The sequence below is a fragment of the Crocodylus porosus genome, unplaced genomic scaffold (genome assembly GCF_001723895.1).
Source record: "Crocodylus porosus isolate Cpor-Errol unplaced genomic scaffold, CroPor_comp1, whole genome shotgun sequence".
NCBI classification, from domain to species: Eukaryota; Metazoa; Chordata; order Crocodylia; family Crocodylidae; genus Crocodylus; species Crocodylus porosus.
The window spans coordinates 5,240,678-5,263,753 of record NW_017728915.1 but is presented as its reverse complement, the minus strand read 5'-3'; the positions used below and the strand labels follow the sequence as shown (position 1 = coordinate 5,263,753).

General features: G+C 44.5%; 1 protein-coding gene across 2 annotated transcripts in view; it reads right to left on the bottom strand.

Moving 5' to 3' along the window:
- Positions 1 to 23,076, bottom strand: part of HYDIN (HYDIN, axonemal central pair apparatus protein) — a 383,645-nt gene that overhangs the window by 144,626 nt on the left and 215,943 nt on the right. For both annotated transcript variants that reach the window (XM_019535579.1, XM_019535580.1), the window contains exons 19-22: positions 17,702 to 17,951; positions 15,464 to 15,607; positions 12,339 to 12,482; positions 10,844 to 11,157 (exon numbers count right to left, since the gene is read on the bottom strand). In XM_019535579.1, the coding sequence (XP_019391124.1) occupies positions 10,844 to 11,157; positions 12,339 to 12,482; positions 15,464 to 15,607; positions 17,702 to 17,951 (852 nt within the window). The remainder of the gene's footprint in view (positions 1 to 10,843; positions 11,158 to 12,338; positions 12,483 to 15,463; positions 15,608 to 17,701; positions 17,952 to 23,076) is intronic.

The following is a 23,076-nucleotide window of genomic DNA, read 5'->3' as shown; positions in this document are numbered from 1 at the left end:
CCCACCTGGACCCAGTCAGGGACAGGTGTCATTTGATGCCAGCCAATCGATTTGAAAATCATCAGTTACCTAATGGAGTGACATGGGCTTAAGCCCCTGCCTCCATGTTGTGAGGTCAGAGCTGCAAACAATAGAGAGGTTAAATCCACACCCTCTTACCTGAGGCTAGTCACATACACAGTAACCCAGGGCAACCAAGTTGACAGACATACGAGAGAGAGAGAGAGAAGGGAACAGACAACCCAGAAAGTGAGGAGGCTGGGATAGGGCTCTTTCATGCTGCTGCCTGTATTATGTTCAACTATCTCCCCTCCAGGGACAGCTTAGTGCCATTGGTAGCTGATGCTAGTCAGTTTGTGTGACTCACACAAAACATCAACCAACTAGGTCCTGCCTCCTCCCTTACTTATTTTGACTTTTGCATTTCCTTATGCTGCCAATTCCCTCATTACTCATCTCTATTCGGACTCTGCCTAAGGCTACATGGTTTTTGGAGTAAATTTGAGCACTACTTCTGTTGTAAGCTAACCATCTCCTGCTTCTTTATTCATTTACATGGGTAGCTCAGCTGCAGTACACACATTGTAGATCACTTTTGAGTGGGAACCGCATTAATACATGTTGGGAAAGTGCTCTCAGAGTGCAGAGTTGTCTTCAACTGACTAAAAACACTTATTGGGATGCAAAGGATCTGAAAGCACTATACAAACCCATTGCAAACAAATGCCTGTGATACAGGAAATATTTTCCCATTAGCCAAATGCCAAGGATGAACAATGGCAATTTTCAAGGAAGTAAGTCAGAAAAGTACTAGCTTTACTTTGCGTGATGAGCAGGGATCCTGGTTTTCTTTGTTTAAAAAAAAAATCGCAAGTTCTCCAATTAAAAACCCTAAAATCTGCATTTTCCATGATTAAAATGAATCGCCACTGTAGGTATCAGCTGAACACAATGTTTTATCAATATATTTAAAATTTTAAAGCAATTTGGAACCAGTGCCTCAATGGCTATAATAAAATACATTCTAAATACCTATCAATTTTGGCATTTCATTTTGGGTTTTTTATCATGGAAAATCAGTGTCCCCCCTGACACCTTTGATCACCAGGACGCAGGTCCAGCTGCAGCTGCCCCCCGCCTCCCCCGTCCCACTGCTTTGTGGCTCTGAGAATCCCTGATATTCTGGTGCCCTGCCCATACCATTGCCCCTCACTCCAAAACCACAGCCCCTCCCCCCCCACTCCTGCTGGTGCCTCTCAATCCCAACTCACAGCCCTCCACGCCCCCAGGTGCCCCTCACTCCCAACCCATAGCCCCATGGTCCTGCCAGTGGCCCTCACTTCCCAACCCACGGCCTCCCCCCTTGTGGGTATCCCTGACTCGTGACCCACATCCCGCCCCCCGCCCTGCTGGAAGGAGTCCTCAGCTGCCAAGGCTATGTGGCCAGGGACCCAGGTCTGCAGCCCCTTGTCCCCTTGGCAGCACCCAAGACCCAGCTGCTGCCCGTAAGAGGCAATGGCTGCTGCAGCCTGAGCCAAGAGCAGAGCCCAGCTCCCCCTCCCCCACAAGCAGCACGGGTAGAGTGGAGCCCATGAGGAGGCGTAGATGCGGACCGGTAGCTATGGGCTTGGGGCTTCCCTCCAGGGGCCTCCGTGGCCCAGCAGGCAGAACTCAGCATGGCAGTACAGAGTGGGGCATCTTAGTGCTGCTGCTAGAAGCCCCATGCTGCCATGGTAAGGTGCCCTGTGTATGCCCTGCAGCAGCAGGGGGGCGGGGGGAGGAGCACCACTCTGCTGCCAGGAGGGCAGGGGGTGCCTCGCTCTGGCAGTGTGGGGCTCCTGGTGGCGGCACCAAGCCTCCCTGACTAGCTCTGCCCTGCCATACTGGGTCTCGCTTGCTGGGCCGTGGAGGCCCTGGGGGGAGGGCAGCAGGCCGGGGAGCCCTGGGCCTGCAGCCTCCAGGGCATATTTGTCTACACCCTGAGCACAAAATCAGGGGGGCACATGCCCCCCATGGTCCTTCCCAGGAGTGCACACAGTAGCTGGGAGCCACCAACCCCCCCGCCACCCCTTGGACGAGCTGCCCACGGCTCCATCTTGCTTTCTGCCCAGGCCCTGTGGCCATGCATTCCCACCCCAGCCCCAGGCCCCAAACCTCAGGCCCCATACACCACTCCTGCTGGGCAATGCCCCCAGCCCAGCCCCAGCTCTGCCCAACTCCCTCCCTCCCTCACTATGGGGGCCTCAATCCCCCCACCCACCACAGACTTATCTGCAGGAAGCTGTGGGAGCTGCTTTCCAGGTTACCTGACTTCCACACGCATGTGTGTGCCCATGCATGTGTTAGAAATATTATTAGGAATGCATAATGAATAGAGTGTTGTTAGAACTGCACAGTTTACATCTCGTACCTGATAAAAAGAAACACTACCAAGGACTCTTTGTGCTAAAGTATCACTCCCTTTGCCAATCTGTCAGCCGTTCTTACACTAAATCACTCTCAACCCTCATGCTCCTCCAGTCTCTCTCTGCTTTTTATCATGTAGATTACAGAAGTTGTAATTCAATTGGCTGTGTCCTTGGAAGAGGGAGAATTTCAACTTTTGGTGACCTAGGGGCTTTTCTGAGCGTGCGTAATTAGCTGATGCATATATGCCTATCCGCCCCGCATACTTAAGTAGTTAATTATAATGAACATGCGACGTATGAAGTGACGTATTTACATATATGTTTGTATGAACCGGAAATAAGTTGTAAGAGTTCTTGTTTCTGCACACGTGCCCAGGAGGGAGAGTATATAGAGCCGGCTGAGAGGTTTCCTCGGGGGCGGAGTGGTCATTTGTCTCCACTCCAACCCTATTTGCAAATATACCCTTTGTGTTGCTAATAGTGTGTGCCTGAGGAATTATTATTCGTGAGCCTCCAAAAGAAACGAACCGCGATTTTCGCATCACATGCACATGTGCATGGCATCCCCTGCCTGAGTGATCACCCTCCTCTCGCTCCTCCCAGCCCCTAGCAGGCTGGAAAGGGAAACCTCCTGTATCCTGAGTTTTTCTTCTTTGAAGGAGAAAAATCTACATTTTTCTCCTTAAAATGAGAAAATCTGAGTTTTTCCATGGTGAACAGAAAAACCTAGATCCCTCGTGATGAGCCAAGGAGAACACCTGACGCATAAGATTCCTGAGCCCATCTCAAACAGAATTCAATAACTATTCATGTATAAAGATGTGGGGCTGTTGCACTTTTGCTACGCTGCTGTCTGTTCTTAGAAGCTAACTGGGTTGAGCTAAGGCAGTGTTTGGATGGCCTGTAATTTTAGGACCCCTGAATGTAGGGGCACTCTGCCTTTGTACTGTCAGGGGCACTCTGCCTTTGCACTCATAGAACTATTCATTTCTTTATGTCTCTAGTCTTTGATTCAAGAGCATAACAACCAGAGTCTCAGGTGCAACCCCCTGCCCTCTCAAGTGTAACCTAGATTCAAATCTTCTGGCTTAAATTCAGCTCCAATGTCTTAGGGACACTTAGACCTTATGCTCATTCTCAATAACAAATGGAAGAAAAATAATACTGGATGGAACAATATTCTTGGACAAAATGATGCTGGTGGATCTAGGTAACTTCCCAAATACTCACTCAATTTGCAGTACAATTCTGGCACAGGAGACTCTGGTTAGATAAGGTGCGAGACAAACAATTTGGAAAACTAAGATACAGCAGGGCTGGAAAATTATGACACTTTAATTATCATTGTTGCACATGACAGCAGAAAGTCAATGTACAAAGAGAAGCAAATACCACCTCCTGCCACTGAGATTTCATCTGACAGCTCCTCTGCTTAGTTCACAGAGAAACAAGAAGTGAAAGAGACAGCACTGATTCCTAAATCGATGTCACTGCCTGGGCTCAGTCATGATGGATAAAAGAGCATGCTGTTCCCAAAAGCTGAACTGAACATTGTTTCATAAACAGTCAATAACATTATCACAGCTGAAATGATACAGAGCACAATCAAATTTCAGCATTATGTAAAAGAGAATTAAAGTAATAGCCATTTCCATAATACAGGGATAATGGCATTTACACAGGAGAAATTTCTGTTTGCAAAGGAAATGCACTGTAGTTTCAGATATAGAGTATTCATTAAGACAATTATTCAAAAAGCAAAGAGAGGTCTAATTCTCTCTGGCTCAGCTAGCTGAATATCATTTGTAGAGTTTGTAGTAAAACTGGCACAAGAATGGAGAAAAGACACCATCTATCACAAGGTAGCATCACAGCCATTGCCTTTTGAGCGTCTAAAAAACAGGGCGGGGGGGAAGGGAGAGGGAGGGATGGTGGGAAGTGAAGTGGGTCAGTGCCATCAGCTAACTGTAGACCACAGGTAGTGTTTGTGCATTGTGGTAAGTGTTTTACCCCTGAATTTCCCATTGCACCTGGTGGTACAGTACAGTGACCAAGAGGCACAATCAGTTGTATAGCTTATATGGGAGTTGCAGGTCATTTAATCAGAGCTTTGCTTTTCCTCCAACCCTCCACCTTTTGTTCTAATTTCGTTTCTCTCTTCACTCAGTGAGACTGCTTTCCACTCAGCCCATAGTGGGTGTAAAAACCCTGTATAAGTCACTCTCATTGGAATGAGAAGAACATTATCACTAGCACACTCTCAGCCCCAGAAAACCCAAATAAGATGTTCAAAGGCACTCCCAAACTTCAGACTCCACCATAACTATTCTGAGGATCTTGATCTCTTTTGTATATATTACATCTTTAATCCCATTCAATTACTCCAGATTTGCACCAATGTGATTGAGAAAATAATTTAGCCCACAGCACATAGAAAGTGAGCTTGCTGAAAACTCATGAACTCTATTCCTGGAGACTCAAATAGGAGGGGGCAGTGATCAGTTTGTGGCTGGCAAACTATAACATCTAGTTGTGGAGAGAGCAGCAAAGTAGTGGAGAGGAAGGAAGAAAGGTTATATGGTGCTCTGATCTCATCAGGTAGATGAAGCCAAATACAGAAGATGGAGGCTTGCATACACAGTGAAGAAAGATCATAAACCCTCCCACTCTGTCTGCTTCAGTATCACCTTCTTATACTGAGCTATCCGGGTTTATATTTTTAATATGAACTTGGCAGCTACATATGTTTACTAGCTCCTGGCTACAATTCCCTTTTAGACACTCATATTTTATTTATTTTTAATCTTGTCTAGGGAAACCAGTAACAAAGAGACTCACTCTCTGTCCGCGTGTTCTATTTAAATGACACCTTCTCAAGTTCCCTAATACCTGTCCACAAGCTCTGAGATACTCATAAGACAGAACCTGTTCTTTTCTCTTGACATTCATGATATTCAGACTGGCATGTCAGAAATAAAGGCTGACTGAAGCTCAGGGTCTTAGTTACAGGAAGAAGCTCCAACTATATGAAATGAGAGACCATTTTCCTAAACCATCAATCCATCAAACTGTTCCTCCATTGACAGGAGAGACAAACACAGCTAGAAAATGGATTCTCTTGTCACATTTATGCCAGGAGATGTATCCGCATTCTTTTGCTTGTATCCCCCTTATTACCAGCCTCCTTTATGCAGGACAAGAAGTATCCATGGGGCTAATCAGACACAGAACATTCCTGCCCCAAGGAGCTTTGATAAGTAAGACATAACACAGCAGGTAATAACAGATGACAGTGGTGGGGGAGGAAGAAGTTGGAGAAGGATTTTGTATAATTTTCATTTGGTCTGAGGCACCCAGCGTCAGAGTTACTATACATATATATCATTCCAATGTATATTACTTCTGCCTGGGCTAATAGTTCTCTTATTTAGTGGCTGACAGTATATCAACCATTGGATATTTTCTCTGTAGTGTTTTTCATTGAATATATTTTTTTCCATTTAAATTATTTTTTCAGAATAACAAATAAAAATACAAAGAAACAAAGAATTCATGCCAGAAAATAGGGATGTGCAAAGAAGGCCCTATTCGATTTGGATTTGGCCCAAAACAAGGACAGTGATTTGATTAATTGATTCCAATCACCATCCCCAATTCGATTTGCCGAAATCTGAAACTGAAGATTCGATGATGATTCAGAGAATCAGCGATTCAGACACAGCTTTAAAAATTTTTTCTACATACCTTGATGTACCAGGCGCAGCTTGTGAATGCTGCGATGCTGAGGCATGTGGAGCATCCCACAGGAGTGCGGGGGGCCCTCCATGTGCTCGGCAGTGAACCTGGAAGTAGACCAGAAGTACTTCTGGTCCACTTTGGGTCTGCTGGGCAGCACACTGGACAAGCCCCCCGTGCTCCTGTGGGACACTCCATGCACCCCAGCATCACAGTATTCACAAGCCACCTGCTACCTAGAGGTACGTAGAAAAAACATTTAAAGCCGTGTCTATGTCCAAATCTCCGAATCTTTCCAAATCTCTCCGAATCAATTTGGAGGGTTCCGATTTGATTTGGAAAGATTAAAGGGTCCCCTGATTCGATTTGGATTTGGAGATTTGGCCACCGGATCGGGCTGAATCCCTGCAGAATCGAATCAGGGACTGAAGCTTTGCACAGCCCTACCAGAAACACTGTTGAAATCTGGCTTGCAGGGTCCATATAAGGCAACATGCCAGGATGCATATGGGAATAGAAAGGGGAGTTACTGGAAATGGTTACTGCCACAAGAGCAACCCACCTCCAAAACAGGGAGAAAAAAGTCAGTCTGTTAAAATAAAAATCCCAGGCAGAAAGGGAAGACTGGCATTGTTCAACTCTGTGCGTTTAACACAGCAAACCCAGAACTGAAGTGAATATTGGATCAGGCCCACAGGTACTTCCAGTAAGAATAACCTCTATTTAATGGGTTCACATTCTCGAGAACATCAGGTGAGCAAAGTACATAAATTTTATTTGCAGTATTGTGACAGGGTTAGCATTGTGCATGGAGATACAGACCCATTCTGCTGTAACATAGACTAGGTGGCTCCTCTTTGCTCTGATCCCAGAGTAGAAAACATTGAATTTCTCTCTTACTCAGGCAAGAAGGAACTGGAGACAAGGACAAAAGGATTGTGCAAGAATAAATCTGAGGAACAGAACAGCTGTGATCAGAAGAAGGTTGAGGCCATGGCTTGCCCTTTCAGTTATCGTCTAGCTGCAGACACAGCAGGCACCTATACATGTGCTAGGGATTGGGGGGAGGGGCAAATTTAATTAGAGCTGCTCTGAGAGCAGTTTTAATTAAACTGCCCACAATGTCTCATGTATTCAGCATCTTGCTCTTCAAAATGGTGGCGGGGACACTTAGTAAATCTCATTCAATGAACTTTAGTTCAAGTGCCTCCATTGCCATTTGAAGTGCAGGGATACTGGACAGATCTGATGTGGAAGCTGCTGGAGCATGTTAATTAGCACACCCCAGAAGACTCAGTTAATTGGGTCTGCTCTGACACGTGCTAATTAGCAGGTGTTGGAGCAGATGTCTGGCATGTGTATAGGTGCCCATAGCCAGTTGTTTAGAAGAAAATCATTTTCAATTTTTGAATTTTATTTCTAAAATACATAAAAGATTCCAAACACTTATGGGTAGGTTGGGTGTTTGTCATCTTTCTCTGGAAGTATGGACAAGCAAACCAGAAAAACAATTATCTGTACACAGCCAAGAAAAGAGAATGACATGCTTTAGAAGAAAAAATATGATGTAAATCCACTGTCCTATAAAGTTCAGTGGTGCATGCTTCTGAGGTTCATTTCAATATATGATGTGGGTTACTGCAATGCCTGGGCCTCAAGCTAAACTAGCACAAAGTTTAAGGGGTTTTGCTTCAGGCCCATCTACAAGTATACAGGTAGGGCTGTGCGAAGCTTTGGTCCTTGACCTGATTCAGTGGAGATCTGACCCGATTTGGTGGCTGAATCTCTGAATCTGAATTGAATCAGAGGACCCTTCAATCTCTCTGAGTCTAATCAGACCTCTCCAAATCAATTCGGAGAGATTCGGAAAGATTCAGTGATTTGGACATAGACACAGCGTTAAATGTTTTTTCTACATACCTCTAGGTAGCAGGCAGTTTGTGAATGCTGCGATGCTGGGGCACATAAGAGTGTCCTACAGAAGCGCAGGGGCTCCCCAGTGCGCTTGGCAGCAGACTCAGAAGTGGATCAGAAGCACTTCCAGCTCACTTCCAGGTTCACAGGGGAGCACGCTGGAGGGCTCCCCTGTACTCCCCCAGCTCAGCAACTGGTGTCTCCTGGGTCTGGGGGGGGCACGCGGAGGTCCCCCCCATGGCTGATCGCTGAGCCAGGAGGGTGTGGGGAGGCCCCCCAGTGCACTCCCTGGCAGACCCGGAAATATTTCCAGTCCACTTCTGGGTTTGCTGCTGAGCACGTGGGAAGTGCTCCCCCCGCACTCCTGTGGGAAGTTCCATGCACTCCAGCATTACAGCGATCACGAGCCATGCTGGTACCTCGAAATTTGTAGAAAAAACATTTAAACCTGTGTCTATGTCCGAATCGCTAGTTTTCTGAATCAGCATTGAATCTTCAGATTCGGATTTGGCCGAATTGAATCAGGGACAGTGATCCGAATCAACAAATCAAATCAGTGACCCTGATTTGGGCCGAATCCGAATTGAATAGGGCCCACTTCGCACACCCCTTTATACATGTACAGAACAAGAGGAGCTAGACTTTGTAACAGAGAGATAGATGAACTAGCACAGATGGAGGAGGAGATATAAACTAGTTAATCACATGGGAATGATTTGGAATGTGCTGCTTATCTGTGGTTCTGTCCAGAGTAGCAACAGAGAGGCAAGTGATGAGAAGGAAACAGAAGAAAAATAAATGGGAAGAAACAAATGAATAGAAGAAAAATCTGACTGTGGTCTTCTCTCCCAGCCATAATGAGTATGTTAATCTGAATGACATTGAGATTCTGTGATGATGATGAGCACTAGGCATGTAGATAGATAGATGGATAGTTAAACTACAATCGATCTCACTTCAAAGAACCTGATGTTAAACTGCCGCAATGTCAGGTTGAGTTAGTTTCACCTGATTATTTACAAGGTACAATACCAATAGTGTTTAATGCAGACCAAAAATATTATCTGACATGCTGCTCTCATACTGGCCACTTAATGAACAATTTGAGGTGTTAATAGCTTGGAGACTGGCTTCATTTCCCAGCTCTGCCACAGAGAATCATGTGGTGTCTGCTGAGGGACCCATAGAGAGTACATTACTTCTTAATTAACATGCACAACAGAAGAGAGAACTGTCGTAATGTCCATAACACTAACAAACAAGAAAAGGGAAAATGCCAGAGCCCTTTGAAGCAAAGGGTCCTATTCTGTTAGGTACCCAGGATCCCCCATTAACATGAGCATCAACGAGATCTGAATGCACTAGGGTATAGGCACTAGTAGATTCAGACCCAATATAGCCAATTTAAATGGAAATAAGATAATTGAAATATACAAACTGATTCAGTGTTTAAGTGTCCATAAAATTTTAAGAGACATAAAAAATCATAAGAATAATAAATTGGCATCCAGCCAGGGAGTAGTCCCAGAGAAAATTAATTCCATGCAAGCTTCACTGTAATATGCTTGTTTCTCTGTTATTATAAAATATAACCATTGTTCTACAATGAAAATTGGATCCTTTCTTTAGCTTGTAATGAAACCCTAATCTAATTTATCAGGAGCTGACTGGAGTCTCCAAGCACTGATGTTATGGCCCAGCTGTCCCTCTCCCACTCCACCTTGCTAGCTGGCCTTCTGTCTCTGTACATTCTCAGATCCTTTAAGGCCTCACTTGGCAAGGTGCTAAGTGCCTCTAAGTCCTATGAACTTTCACAGAGTGAATGGCATTCAGCCCCTCCAAACAGATGTTTTGCAGAACCAGTCCTTAACGAGTTACTCTAGTGCTTGAGTTTTCTTTCCAAACTGTCCAAGTATCCTTGTCTGCTCCCCTCCAGTTCCCAGTAGGGCTCTCCTCTGGGCCAGATCCCAGTTGCCTGAATGAAATTGTTTATTGATGGCCTGCGTTATTTAGACAGGCAGTGCATCAATACACAGTAGTTAAGTCTGTTAGACTTCCTGGGGCATTATGGAAAAAACCATTTGCTACTGTAATTAGAATAACTGCCCAAACTTTACTTTTGTATTATGCAACAGAACCAGCTACAAAGAACTGCTGTGTATGTTTTATAGATGTGCTCCAAATACTATGCTACCAGATTGTACCCATTCATGTTCTTTGGGTTTCAAGACCCACATAACAAGCTCTGATCCCTTTAGTATGAATGAACTGACACTACTCACTATAAGGACCATTAACACCTCAGGCTAAATCTGCAAGAGAACTCACCATTTCATTAGATTTTGCCTAAAAGCTGTTCAGATATGATGTGTGGAATGCTTACATCCTCAGTACCTGGAAGTTGAGTGAGGAGCAGCTGTAAAATTGGACCTCTGCACCATTAGTATCAGGACAGCTAGTATGAAATGGTTGCAGCTGCAATTCCAGGCCACAGGTTAAAGTAGCTGCTGCAATGTGGTGGGCTGAAAACTCCTGTCCTGGCCCTACTTTGATAGGATGGATATTGCCTTCCTAATGCACCTCATCCGGCTTCCATGGCAGTGAAGGTAACCCCGTCTCCCCATTCAAATACCCACGCTGTCAGAGTAGAGTAAGTGGGGAGCTATTTCCAAACAGAGAGGGTGTAAAGTTATTTGTCAAGCTCCAAAAAAACAGCCTTCATCAGCACAAAGGAACAAACTTCAAAATAAGAGGGAGGTGAGCTCCAAGGCCAATGGTGAAAGTACCTTATCTGGTTCCCATGGTCATCTGTCAGGAAGGACCAGCGATACTTGACAAGAAGCGGGCTGTAATTGGTCATTTCGATGCAACACATGACTTCAGTGTCATTCAAGATACAGCCAAAATCCAAATCTATGGTCTGGAAATGGAGATTTGGAAAGTGTACTTCTCCTCGAAGGCTGACCTGCTCCTCATGAGGATGCTCCAGGAATTTAATAAACAAGACCTCCTCCGCTACCCGGCTGTTCAAATCATCTCTGTAGGCAGGATCAAACCTGATGGAAAGATGCTGTTCCTCATCAGTCACCAGCTTCATGGGCTGCATTGGGACACAAAGACTAGTCATTGTTGTAATAATGTTTAGAGCTTAGTGTGATGAAATCATGACACACAAGTATCTCAGATCGGCCATCTATGTTTAAGTGCTTCTCTGATTAGCACCAAACTGCTCGTGTCTCACACCACCTTTGAGTCGTATACACTTTTCCCTACACTGCATCAGTACAGCAGGGATGGAGAAAGTAGTTTTGAATGCCCCAAACGTTATGGGCTCAAAAATGTGATTACCCAAAATGTTACTATATTTGTGGTCTACATAGCTTTAGACTGAAATAAAGAGGTGAAGAGGGGACAAAAAAAATCCAGACAGCATATTGTAAACTGGCTATAGTATATTTGTTATTATTCCTCTCCACTGTATATAATCACAATGGCTCCACTGTGTGTCATTAAGTCTTGCATAGTTATTAACTAATGGAACATCTCCAGTACTTCACATATAACGATCTGTGTTTCTGGAGCAGAAAGATAGGAGTGACTACATTCCTGTGCTCACTCTTATATTACAAATGGCTATTCTTTGCATCAGAGTGGTAACTGTAAAGTCCAAGGTCCTACGGGGTAGTTCCCCTATCACTAATATACTCCCCTTCACGTCTGATTTTGTAACTGAACTGTCTTTTGAGTATGGGGGGAGATGTGGATTTAATTGCAAGAAATAAATTCATGCATTCAGATTAGTTCTGCAAAACTTCACATACGTCTGAGAGATGCCAACACTTCAGGTTCATTCCTAACTGAATGAAAATTTTGTTCCAGGGAAATGATGTAGAGATTTTATGCGAGACCAAGGTCAGGGTGATGAGTCAGTGGACCTGATTCTGATTTTACCTATGCTGTTTATTTCCCACTGCACTGTCACTCCACTGACATTAGTGGAGTTTCTTCTTGTTACAGAAATGAAGCTAAGAGCAGAATTTGTCCCAGTGCTTGCAGCATCTTAATAATGAGTGTGAGTCAGGCACTTCTTCCCTTTCAGAAAGTACCACTATCAGAAAGGGAATGCTCTTCATTTTCATTTAATCCAATAGATTGCTATACATACAGATTTAACACAGCCCAATATATTGGTGAGCCACTATCTGAGAAACCTGGGTGTTGACCACTCAGACACAATGAAAAGTGTGAAGGGGCCTTGCACAAAACCTACTGCCTACTTACCTGCGCCCCTGCAAGCAGCATTTGATGGTCCATATCACAGAGGAAAAAGGGTTCTCTTACAGACAAAAGGGCATTGAGTGGCAGAGAGGAAATGTTCTTTAAGATCAGAGGTTCAAACTGTGGAGTCAGAACATCACTGGGGTGCTGCAAAAATGCAAAGCTGATTAAGAAAGGAAAATAAAAAGAAATCCAAAGAACAGTGAAAAGTGAATGCCCACTAGGACAACTGTGCTGCAGGATAGCAGCTGAGACAAAATCGTGTAAGAGTACTTTTGCTTTTTCACTGAAACACAGCAGCATCATGGTATTAACAAAATCAAGTGTTCCACAAAAGCTTTTGATGGATGTGACAATGTTAGGAAAGTAAAGCATATTTTTCAAACAAAGCAGAGCATAGCTTTGCATTTCCAAAAATGCAAAAGGAAGAAAGAAAGGTAGTGTTGTCCCCTTCCCCACCCCCCCTTCCCCCACCCTGGCTTTCAGCATGTTGCAATTTGAAATACCAGCAACATTCAAAGTATTCTGACCAGCCATATCACTGGGCAAAAATCAAGGGAGCAGTTTTTTTTATGACCATTTTGTCATTTCCTTTCCTTTTTTTGGATTTTTTTTTTTTTTTTTTTACAGAAAAATGTCAAAACTTGAAAACTCTCAGCCAAGCCCTATCTACTGTTAGTGTACCCTTTACACCATTTGGCTCAAGATCTCAAATACACTTGTTACAAACCAGAAAACAATCTCATTCAGCAGAAAGGATTATTATCCCCATTTCACAGATGAGAAAACAAAAGCACAAGGATCTGAAGTAACTTAACCAAGACCATATGGGAAATGAACCGGCAGAAGAGGAAAGGCAATCCAGACCTATAACACAGGGCAGTCTAACTTCTAAGCAGCTGGGGGGCCACATACTGTACAGGCCACAACAGCGAGAGCCAAAGGTACCCAGATTGACATTGCATGTACAACCCCACACAGTGTGCACAGGCAGCATCCTAAGCTGCCTCACTGCACACATTTGCAGGCCCCTCACTGCTGCATTAAGTGGAGAACTCCACCCCTAAGCTCACCAGCTGTGGTCTTCCCCACTGCACTGTGCCACAGGCTCTTCCAGCACTGCAGGTTGCATTGCGCCACACTGCATACCTCCTGAGCCAGATGCAGGAAGCAGAGGCTGAAAGGAAGCCCAGACAGCCTGACTGCTGCTGTTGATGACGGGAGGAAAGACAGCTGGATAGGAGCCTGAGGGTCACAGGTTAACACCTCACATGTTGCACGTGGCTGGCAAGCAGCCCTGTTTTAACCAATAGAAATGCATCTTTCTTTTAAGAGACAGAGGGGGGTTTTATTCATAGAGTAAAATCTGCCAACCCTTCTGAGCTGACTGTTCCCATTAAAGTTAATGGAGCTACTTGCATGAGTAAGGTGAACAAGACTTAGCCTGTAATGGAGAGATTTTGTTTGCTTGGCATTAGCTTTAAAATGTGCCTTGCATACACAGTTGGCTATGATCCTGCACAGGTCAGGCCCCTTTGCTATAATGATAAATTGTCTGCTGGTCCCCATTTTAGCCTACTAGTTGTCACTCAAATTTGGAGTTTCTGTGAGAGTTCTGAAGGGTGTATATAAAAGTAGACTGTGTTTGGGAAACAGCTTCTAAATGTATTTCTCTCTAACTACTCTAGTGTCATTATATTCAATAAACCAGAGAACGTGGCATCAAACAGAATGCAGGGAGACAGCAGGGATAACCAGGAGGTTCCTAATTCCATCTGACTATGTAGTCCTAACAACTTGCTTGTACACATGACAGAACAGAGCTACAGTTCTGCAGCAATACAGGCACCAGGGAATTAGGGAATCAAACTGAACATGTTGAAGAGCTTTGATGATTTGGGCAGTCCCCTGACTCCCAGCTGGTAAGTACTAGGGGTGGGGAAGGAGGGGCCGGGGGATGGGACCAATGGGGGACCCCTACCTCACTCTGCACGAACCCCCACGGCCCTCCCCATTTCTCTAGCCCCCACATGGGTGCCCTGCCTGGGCCAGCTCCGGCCCTTTAAGAAAAAAAAAAAAAAAAAACAACCAAGAAAAGCCCTGGGGACTCATCACTCCTGGTGTGGCCTTGGGGCTTTGGGGACTTGTGCAGAGCCCCCCCATGTGGCACAGGGCAGTGGGGACCACCCCCGCTGGCAAGAGCAGTGAGTCAAGAGGTTTTTTTGGGTTTTTTTTTTCCTTAAAGGGCTGGAGCTGGTTAGGGCAGGGCACCCATGGGGGGGCTGGGAGAGCGAGGAGAAGGGTCAGGGGACTCATGAAGAGCCCCCCATGCAGCGTGGGGCAGCGGAGTGTCCCTCGCCCAGCAACACCCACTGAGTCAGGGCTTTTTTTTTTTTTTTTTTAAACAAGTGTTGGGAGCTAGGGCAGCCACTGCCGGGCTGGAAGAAGGGCAGGGGATGGGCCTGGCCTGGATGATTCAGATGAGTAGCCAAATCTCTGAATCAGATTCGGCTGAATCAAATCAGAACAATGATTCGAATGACCAAATCAAATCACTGTCCCCTGAATCGGCCGAATCTGAACCCGAAGCGAACACTAGCTGCTTCGCACAGGTGTAGTAGTCATGACTTTGTACAGACAGGCTCACGCAACTACAGCAACCAGCTTTATAATTGAAAGAAAACAAGAAGAGTCCCAGCAGCATTTACAAAGTCCCTAAAGCTTTTCTAAGATAGTTACAGAGAGCTCTCACAATGGGATTGTACAATGGTTTTATTAGTACTCAATCAGGATGATCTGCTTATGGCTTCATCCCTGCAGGAAAAGTGACTGCTGCACACTAAAGCTAACAAAATATTTATTACACACCATATGATTATACATCCTCTATTACTTCCCATGTGCCTTGAGTCCATCGCTTAAGTACTCTGACTCAGTTTTAGTAAGTGTGTAATGAAGTGAATTCTGTTTATCTAGCTACCATCATTGGAGTCTTCATATACATACATATGTGTACACACACACACACACACACACACACACACACACAAATAAATAGGCACATGTATCATAACCATTTAAATACGCAGCTGGCTGGCTATCTATTGAATGGCTGGCAAAGGGCTTACCTTCTCTATTCGAAAAGTGATTTCTTTGGAGGAGAGGTGCAGAACAGGTGCAATGAATTCACATATGACATCCACTGTCATTATCCGCTCCTTTCCAGACTGCTTCCCTATAATGGCATGGCATATCAACCGTTCCTTTACTACCTGTATGTGAAAGTGTCATAGCCCATCATCAGTATCATGCAAACAGATCTATACCGTTTTCACTGGCCACTGATACAAATTCATTTTATTTCATGAATGTACCTGTTACCCGTCTTGATAATCCCTGGGTGCTACGTACTATAGGTAGAAAAAATAAGCATTTATCTATAAAATCCCCTTGTTTCTTTATACCATTATACTGTGTTCTGTTTATTCAAAAGCATTTCTATAATATTATATATTCTGCAAGTACAAATGGCACTTGCCAGTTATGTGTTGTTGACAACAATTACTTGCTTACGTGAAAATCTTTATGATATGCCCCCTTGCTAACATAACATTTAAATCAAATTGTAGGGAGCCATTTTTAAGAGATGTTGTAGGAAAGAAAATAAGTGTTTAAAAAATCCTGATGCCAGTAAAACCTCAGTCAAAAATATCACAGAAATTAAAAGGCAGAAAAGATTAGAAAAAAAGATGGCATATAAATTGAATAGGTACATAAATAAAATAAATGAATAAGGCTCCTCTTGTTTACTTGCCTAATTATGTTTTGCCTGATAAAGTTTTAATCCCCCAAGGAAAGGGAATTGTATCTATTGGCTTGGGAGCCTACTGCACAGTTCTTATGTCAGGATATTTTTCTGTCACCATAAATGTTATTCTCCTCTCTTCCATCTCATTGCTCCTAGTTGCTTCCAGTGGTACTACAGTAACAAAAATTAATGGTTCTGTCTTTACGTAGTCCACATATTTATTTTGTGTTTTGTCTCATTTAGGTGTCATGCAACCAAGCTGTGCAGACAGAGCCCATTTCAGCTCCCCTTTGTGAGCTGTTCCCTACAGCCTTTTGATCATTTTTTGTTTCCATGTGTTAGGCCCACTCCAACAGTTAATGCCTTTCTAGTAACTTAACTAGAAGCAGTCCCAATGGAGAAAGACAGGTCAAAGTTTCTTTCACATGGAAATAGCCCATCTAGAAAGCACAGACACTGAACCTTCTAGGGTGGGAAGGCTGGATTTGAGCACTACAGAGCTTGACATGATTCCCTCCCCACTAAGATCAAAGACTGTTGGGGATCAACTGTGGGAAGGAACAGCCATGTGGTTATCCCTCTGTCTTCATAGCTGCTACCCATCTTTTCACATGCTCTACCCAGTGTAGAACAGAAGACTTCTTTCCAGAGCTTCAAGTAACTGTTGTTCCTCAAAACTATTTCAGGGGTTTCCAAACCTCCGACATCAGGGATAATACAAAACAATGCAGATTTCTAATACATAATCTAAATATCTATGTCTGTCAGTTGCAGATGGGGAACTAAGGGTGGCAATTACCCTCTACTTCCTCTGTGCCTGCAGAATTGGAGCCCTGCAGAAGTACCTCCACTGGGAGCAAAGGGGCAAAAGGGAATAGGACTCAGTCCAAAGGCACACTACATGTTACGAGACCTACCTGAATTCCCAGGCTGTTCCCAGAATATAGAGGCTGACTGAATGGCTGGGGCGTATGGGATGGGAAATAAGTGAGAATGAACTACCAGTGTCTTTTGGGTGCAGCATGTCATGTTGTAATCTTTAGCTCTATTGGTCTGTTTTTATTTTTTTCGACAGTGTCCATGCAAGACTCTAGATGGATATTTTATTTATAAAATGATAACAAATGACTGGCTTTCTGATTACTTGTTCCCATGGCCCGTGTGCTCTGGATTATTCCTTGCTTTTCCAAATATATTAGTCGGCATTTTTCTATTTCCTTTTGATCTAAAATTCAGTCTCTAAGCAGTCTATATTAGAACTCCAGTCTCGTTCAGCAAACAACTCCCTGCAATCTGTTGCTTGCCTCAGAAGCCAAAGCTTTCCCTAGCTGGTATCTGAAACTTGGATTTTTTGGTAGCTATAGTAACAAGACAAGACTTAGAAACTAATAATGCTCAAGCAAGAAGAGCAACTGGTGCTACCATGGTAACTTGTGGCATTAAAGCAATTCTTGAAAGAAACTGATTGTTTTGTCAAATAAATGGTAAGGGAGCAGCCTAAGAGATACCTGTATCAGTGATCTAATTGAAACAATGCACCATTCATACAGTACTTTACCTTAGGGGTATTGGAGACACCTTCCAAAATCATGTCCATACTCTTGCCTGGTGTTAGTTCCATCCTTAATGGCTGAAGCTTAAACACAGGAGAAGGAGACTCTGGACTCTGGGGGGAGTTTTTGCCTTTGGTATTATTGACAGAATGGTTATGCTGACGAAATGGAGGGAAGCCTTCCGTTGTCCAGTAGAGCTGATGGGTTCTTCTCCCACGGTTAGTTATCTTAAAGTGATAGGAGCAGGGATCCAAACTAGAAGAGTGGCAGAGATAACGCATTATTGATGATGTAATGTGTCAGCCAGGTGGAAGGCACAGGCAATTTGTTAGACTGCATAGCTTGAATACACCTAGCACTAACACAAACTCTTAATAGTGTGTTATGTTATGACACCTACAGAAACTCTGGTGGCAAACATGACAGCAAACATGAAATACTTTTTAAAGATCTACTAAAGTCAAATGGTCCACACATTATGGAGAACTTCAAGTACTTGGTCATCTAACAAACTGTAAGATTAAAAAAACAAAAGGATCAAACCTCAGGATGCAGTAAAGCTAGGGATAAGAGAAAGCACACTTCCCCAGAGATCTACCATTTTGTAATGCTTTCTCAGTATTTGTGTATCATAAGTCCTCAATGCTCCACTGCCTCAAAACTGAACTGTTTTGCAATGGCTACAGCAAGCAGGAAGAGTGAGCTTCCAGACCCTTTGCATTCTCTTCAGGAGCCACTGGTCAAAAGGAGGGAGAAATGAGGTCCCTTCCAGCCCTAAACATCTGTGAATCTGTGAGATGAACTGACAATGGCTACAGAAGTACCTTCTGCTTGGAGTTCAGGCATACACTTCATATGCAGCTACTTTAAAAAAAAGATAAAAAAGCCTCAAAGATTGACCCCAAAATGGCAGAAACCTAGCTACGATTTTTCTCATTCATAACAAAGTCTCTGTACTGCCAGACAAAAGGGGCTTAGCAAACACCTACACCAGGGGTAGGCAACGTTTTTTGGCCAGAGTGCCAAAAAAACCACAGTGTCTACCTTGGAAGGTGCTGGAGTGCCAACATGCAGGAGCCCAGAGCAGCTGTGTGCAGCCTCCCAGTTGCAGCTGGCCCACGGAGCCTGGTCCGCTTGCCGCAGGGCTTACAGCCTCCCAGCTGCCTGCTGGGAACAGCCTGGGCTCCGTGGCTGGCAGCAGTATATTAGAGCCCGGGATGGCAGTGGTGTGCCGAGCAAAACGGCCTTGCATGTCATGCTTGGCAGGCGTGCCAGGGGTTATTGACCCCTGACCTACCGATGACTCTGAAACTCATGCTAAGCTTGGGCCTACTCACAAAAGTTAAAATACAGAATAATAATGCTAATTGCATATTGCAAAAGGATGTGAGTTCATGGCTAGGCCATCAAAGAAGGAATAATGAAGTATCTCTTCCAGCTTGCTATATTCAGAATGATTTCAAGCGGTGTGTAACCATATGAAATGTCTATCCTTGATTAATTAGTAAGGTAAAATTATCAGTTTGCGACTAACTCGTGTTTATGTGCAGGAAGAGACGTTCTCCATATGTAATAGATGTTTCATCCTGATTTAGTATGTTTTTCCTGGCTGTTAATCTGAAACATATCAAGAAACTAACTGGATAACCTCTTGTTACCGAAGAAGGTAACTCATTCAAACTAGAAATTTCTGATAACCAGTAATAAGCAGGTTTTTCCTGTCAATTACTGCTTGGGACTGTCTCAACTTACACAACTAAAAGAATGCTTTAAAGATGCTAAACTAAGAGTATAAAAAGGCAGTAAAACATCAAACTGTGCGTATGCTTCAAGAGTGAGAAATCTCTCTAACACTAGTTGCTGATGCACCCAACTTACTCAAGAAATTGAAGAGAAACAGACCGCCTCTTCGCTGCCTGTTTGGTGAGAAATCATCACCTTATAGCTAATTACTGGACTTTGATTTAGTTTGGGCTCACTTGACTTGATTTTAAATACCTGTAGTAAATAAAGCCTTTCTGTCACTCATCGAACGAGGTGTCGTGCCAATCCCTGGGCTAATCCGGAATCCTAAATTTGTATTGCCAACACCTACACAATCCTAAAGTAGCTGGATGAAGTTACTGGATTCATCCATGATTTCCCATGGTTTCAGGCTAAAGAAAAGCAAGGATCATATCCCACAACCCTATCTCCTTGAAAATCTAAAGCTTTTTTGCAGTTATAGAGCCAGCCTTCCTACAATGAGAAAACACAGTATACATAGAAATTCCTTTCTGTTTTACCTACCATCTACAGAGGCTATCAGCCTTCTTTTCACCTGCCCCAGGTTAATTGCCTGCACCAGAGGTGGTGAGCACCTTTAACTTGCATACCTTCAAGGAGTCTGTAGCAGGAGCTGGCCCCAAGGGCTTCAACCTGTTCCTACTGAAGATACTATGGTAAAATGGTAATAAGTGTAATACAAGAACTTAGACAGAATCAATAAGAGTTTGCCATTAACTCTAATAGGAGCAGGAATGGGCCCTATGTGCTGTTGAAGAAAAGCAATATTTGAGTATAAATAACCAACTAAACATGAAATGAATATTCAGTGGGAAATCAATTCCACTATGCAAAGAAATGCTAATGGAAGGATAGGAAAGCATAATTATTTTACTCTATATAAAACTAAGCACAACCAGCAGACGAATTGTTCTTGGAACAATTTATTTTAGAGGTAAGAAACATGTAACCAAAAATGTGTGTTTACCACATGCAACTAAATACAAGTGCGACGGGCTATCTGGCAGTGACTATGCCCAGGGGTTTTGAAAGGGCAAAAGATGATTGGAGGACTTGGGATTCCCTTTCCTCACCAATCTGGTAATGATTTGGCCCAGGGGTTTTGAAGGGGTAAAAGATGATTGGAGGACTTGGGATTCCCTTTCCTCACCAATCTGGTAATGATTTGGCCCAGCGGTTTTGAAGGGGTAAAAGATGATTGGAGGACTTGGGATTCCTTTTCCTACCAATCAGGCCCCAGAGACTCACTCCCCTGTGTCCCGATTGGCCCCTTGGGTCACCTGGAGGGGGATAAAAGGGGCAGTGTGGGCTGTCTCAGGGGAGAGACCAGTGAGGGACAACAAGGGAAGGGCTTCACAGAGCTGAGCCAGCAGGGCAGGAGCAGCGCCCCAGAAGAGTCTGAAAGAGCAGGACCTGCAGGCAGCAGTGGGACCCTCAGCAGCATGGCATGTGGCTGGCAGGAGAGGCCCCCCGCTAGGCTCCAGGATCCCCAAGGAGAGGCTGCAGCCAGCAGGAGAGGCTCCCCAGCTCCAGGAAGGATCTGAGCAGTGACCTGAGGGGTTCCCAGCTCTGCTTCCAGCTCCTCTAATCAGAGACCAGGCAGCTTAATGTGAGGCCAGGGCTCTGGGAAGGTCAAGACCCCCAGCAGGCTAGAGCAGTGCTACCAGTGGTGGCTGTGTGGCAGTGTTCCTACCTGTGATGTGGGAGATCTAGGTTCACAGCCCCAACTGAGGTGACTTGGGGTAAGTAAAATAACAAGAAGCAAATCTTCTTGCAATGGAAAGGGGCCACTGTGCCTTTCTCCCTCTCCAGGTACCAAGGCCCTATATTTCCGTGTCATTTGACATTTTATGCCTTTTTATATTTCACCATCCTGTATTGTTTGTTCTGCTTGTTTGTGTTTTATATTTTACTAATCCTGTCTTTTGTCAATGATTGTAAGTGCCTAACCTTTGTTGAATCCTGCCCCTTTGGGGCACTGTAGTATCCACTATACCCCCTGATTTATGCCTGTTATATTCCCAGTATTAAAAAGTATATGGGTGAGTCCCCATTGGTGGTCTGGCTCTGCTGTATAGGGGGAGGAGAGTCCCTACACCTCCCACAGCACTTGTGCACCTGCTTTGATCCCTTCAGTTGGAGAGGGGGTACCTCTTGGAGTACTGCACAGGTTACACAAGCATAGATTTTACAGTATGTAACACATCACTCTTAAACAATATGTTCAAAAGTAAGTTTGACTTGTACAACGGTTGCATGAAATGTTTTTTCTCCTAAATAATATGCCATTATAGAGCTGAACTGCAAGAGGTTCTGGGTAGATGTGCAATTTCTGGTTCAGTAAAAATGTCTTCTTTCATTTTACTCAGCTGCAATTCTGCAGCCAGTGGCAATCGTAACTTAGCCAAAGAAAAATGCTGAATGATGGAAGAAGAACGATTGCTAGAAAATCATTAATTTGGTTGTGCCAACATTATCTTATCCATTGTACATCCAACCTGCCCATCAGGCTGTATTCATATCAGCCTCCAGGATAAGCAAGGAGATGGAGATAGTGAACAAGAATGATATTTAAAATTAAACAAGGATCACACAATGACCCCTACTTAGATTATATTAATTAAATGTACATAATTTGTCCTGTATACTCAAACAGAACCAAAACTGAAATCATTTGTAACCCAGGTGGTACTCAGACAAGGTACCCCCTCTCCAATTGAAGGGATTTACCAAGTGCTAGCGCGCTGTGGGAGGGGTAGCTGCTCCCCTCCTACCCCCTATAGAATAGAGCCGAGACCAGTTGGAACTTAACCATATATGGGTTTAATAGGAAAAGAACCAGGTTAAGGTATGACACATTTGGGGGGGGTGGCAATGGGTCTAAGAGAGAAGAGGGGATTCAAGAAAGGTAAGATACACATATACCTCTAGCAGAAGCAAATCAACAACAAAGCCTGAGGTGCAGGGTTTTACAAAACATAAGGCACAGGTACCCTGGAGGAACTCTCCTATCCTGTAGGGATTCCCTCTTCCTAGCAACTCACCCCTCTGGTGTCTTGGCCAGGGATTGAACATGGGTCTCCCATGTGGAAAACAAGAATTCTACTAAGCGATCAATGCCTGGGCTGGCTCCTGACTCTAGTCCCTTGGGGATCCTCCACATGCTGTCTGCATGCTGAGCTGCATAGCTTCATGCTGGGCAGTCAGATCATCCAAACTGCTGCCTGCAGCTCAGGACTTTGGGCCCTCCGGGATCCACTAGGCACCACCCCTGCTCCCAGCCTCCCTGCTGGTCAAATGCCTGGGCTGCTGCCTGCGACTCGGGGCACTGGGTTTCTGCCACACACTACCTGTGCGCTGAGCTCCCATCCTCCCTACTGGGGCTCAGGTCCTAGCAGAGCATCTGCCATACATCGCTTGTGCACTGAACAGCCGGAACCGAGCCACCTCCTGTGGCTCCCCAGCTCCAGGGCTATTCTGGGGCAACTGCTCCACCTCGCTGGTCAGCTCTCACCAGCTTTTTGTGACTCCTCTCCTTTGTCCCATGTCATCCTCTCTCCTTGGACCAGGTGTGCTGCCCTTTTCATCTCCCCCT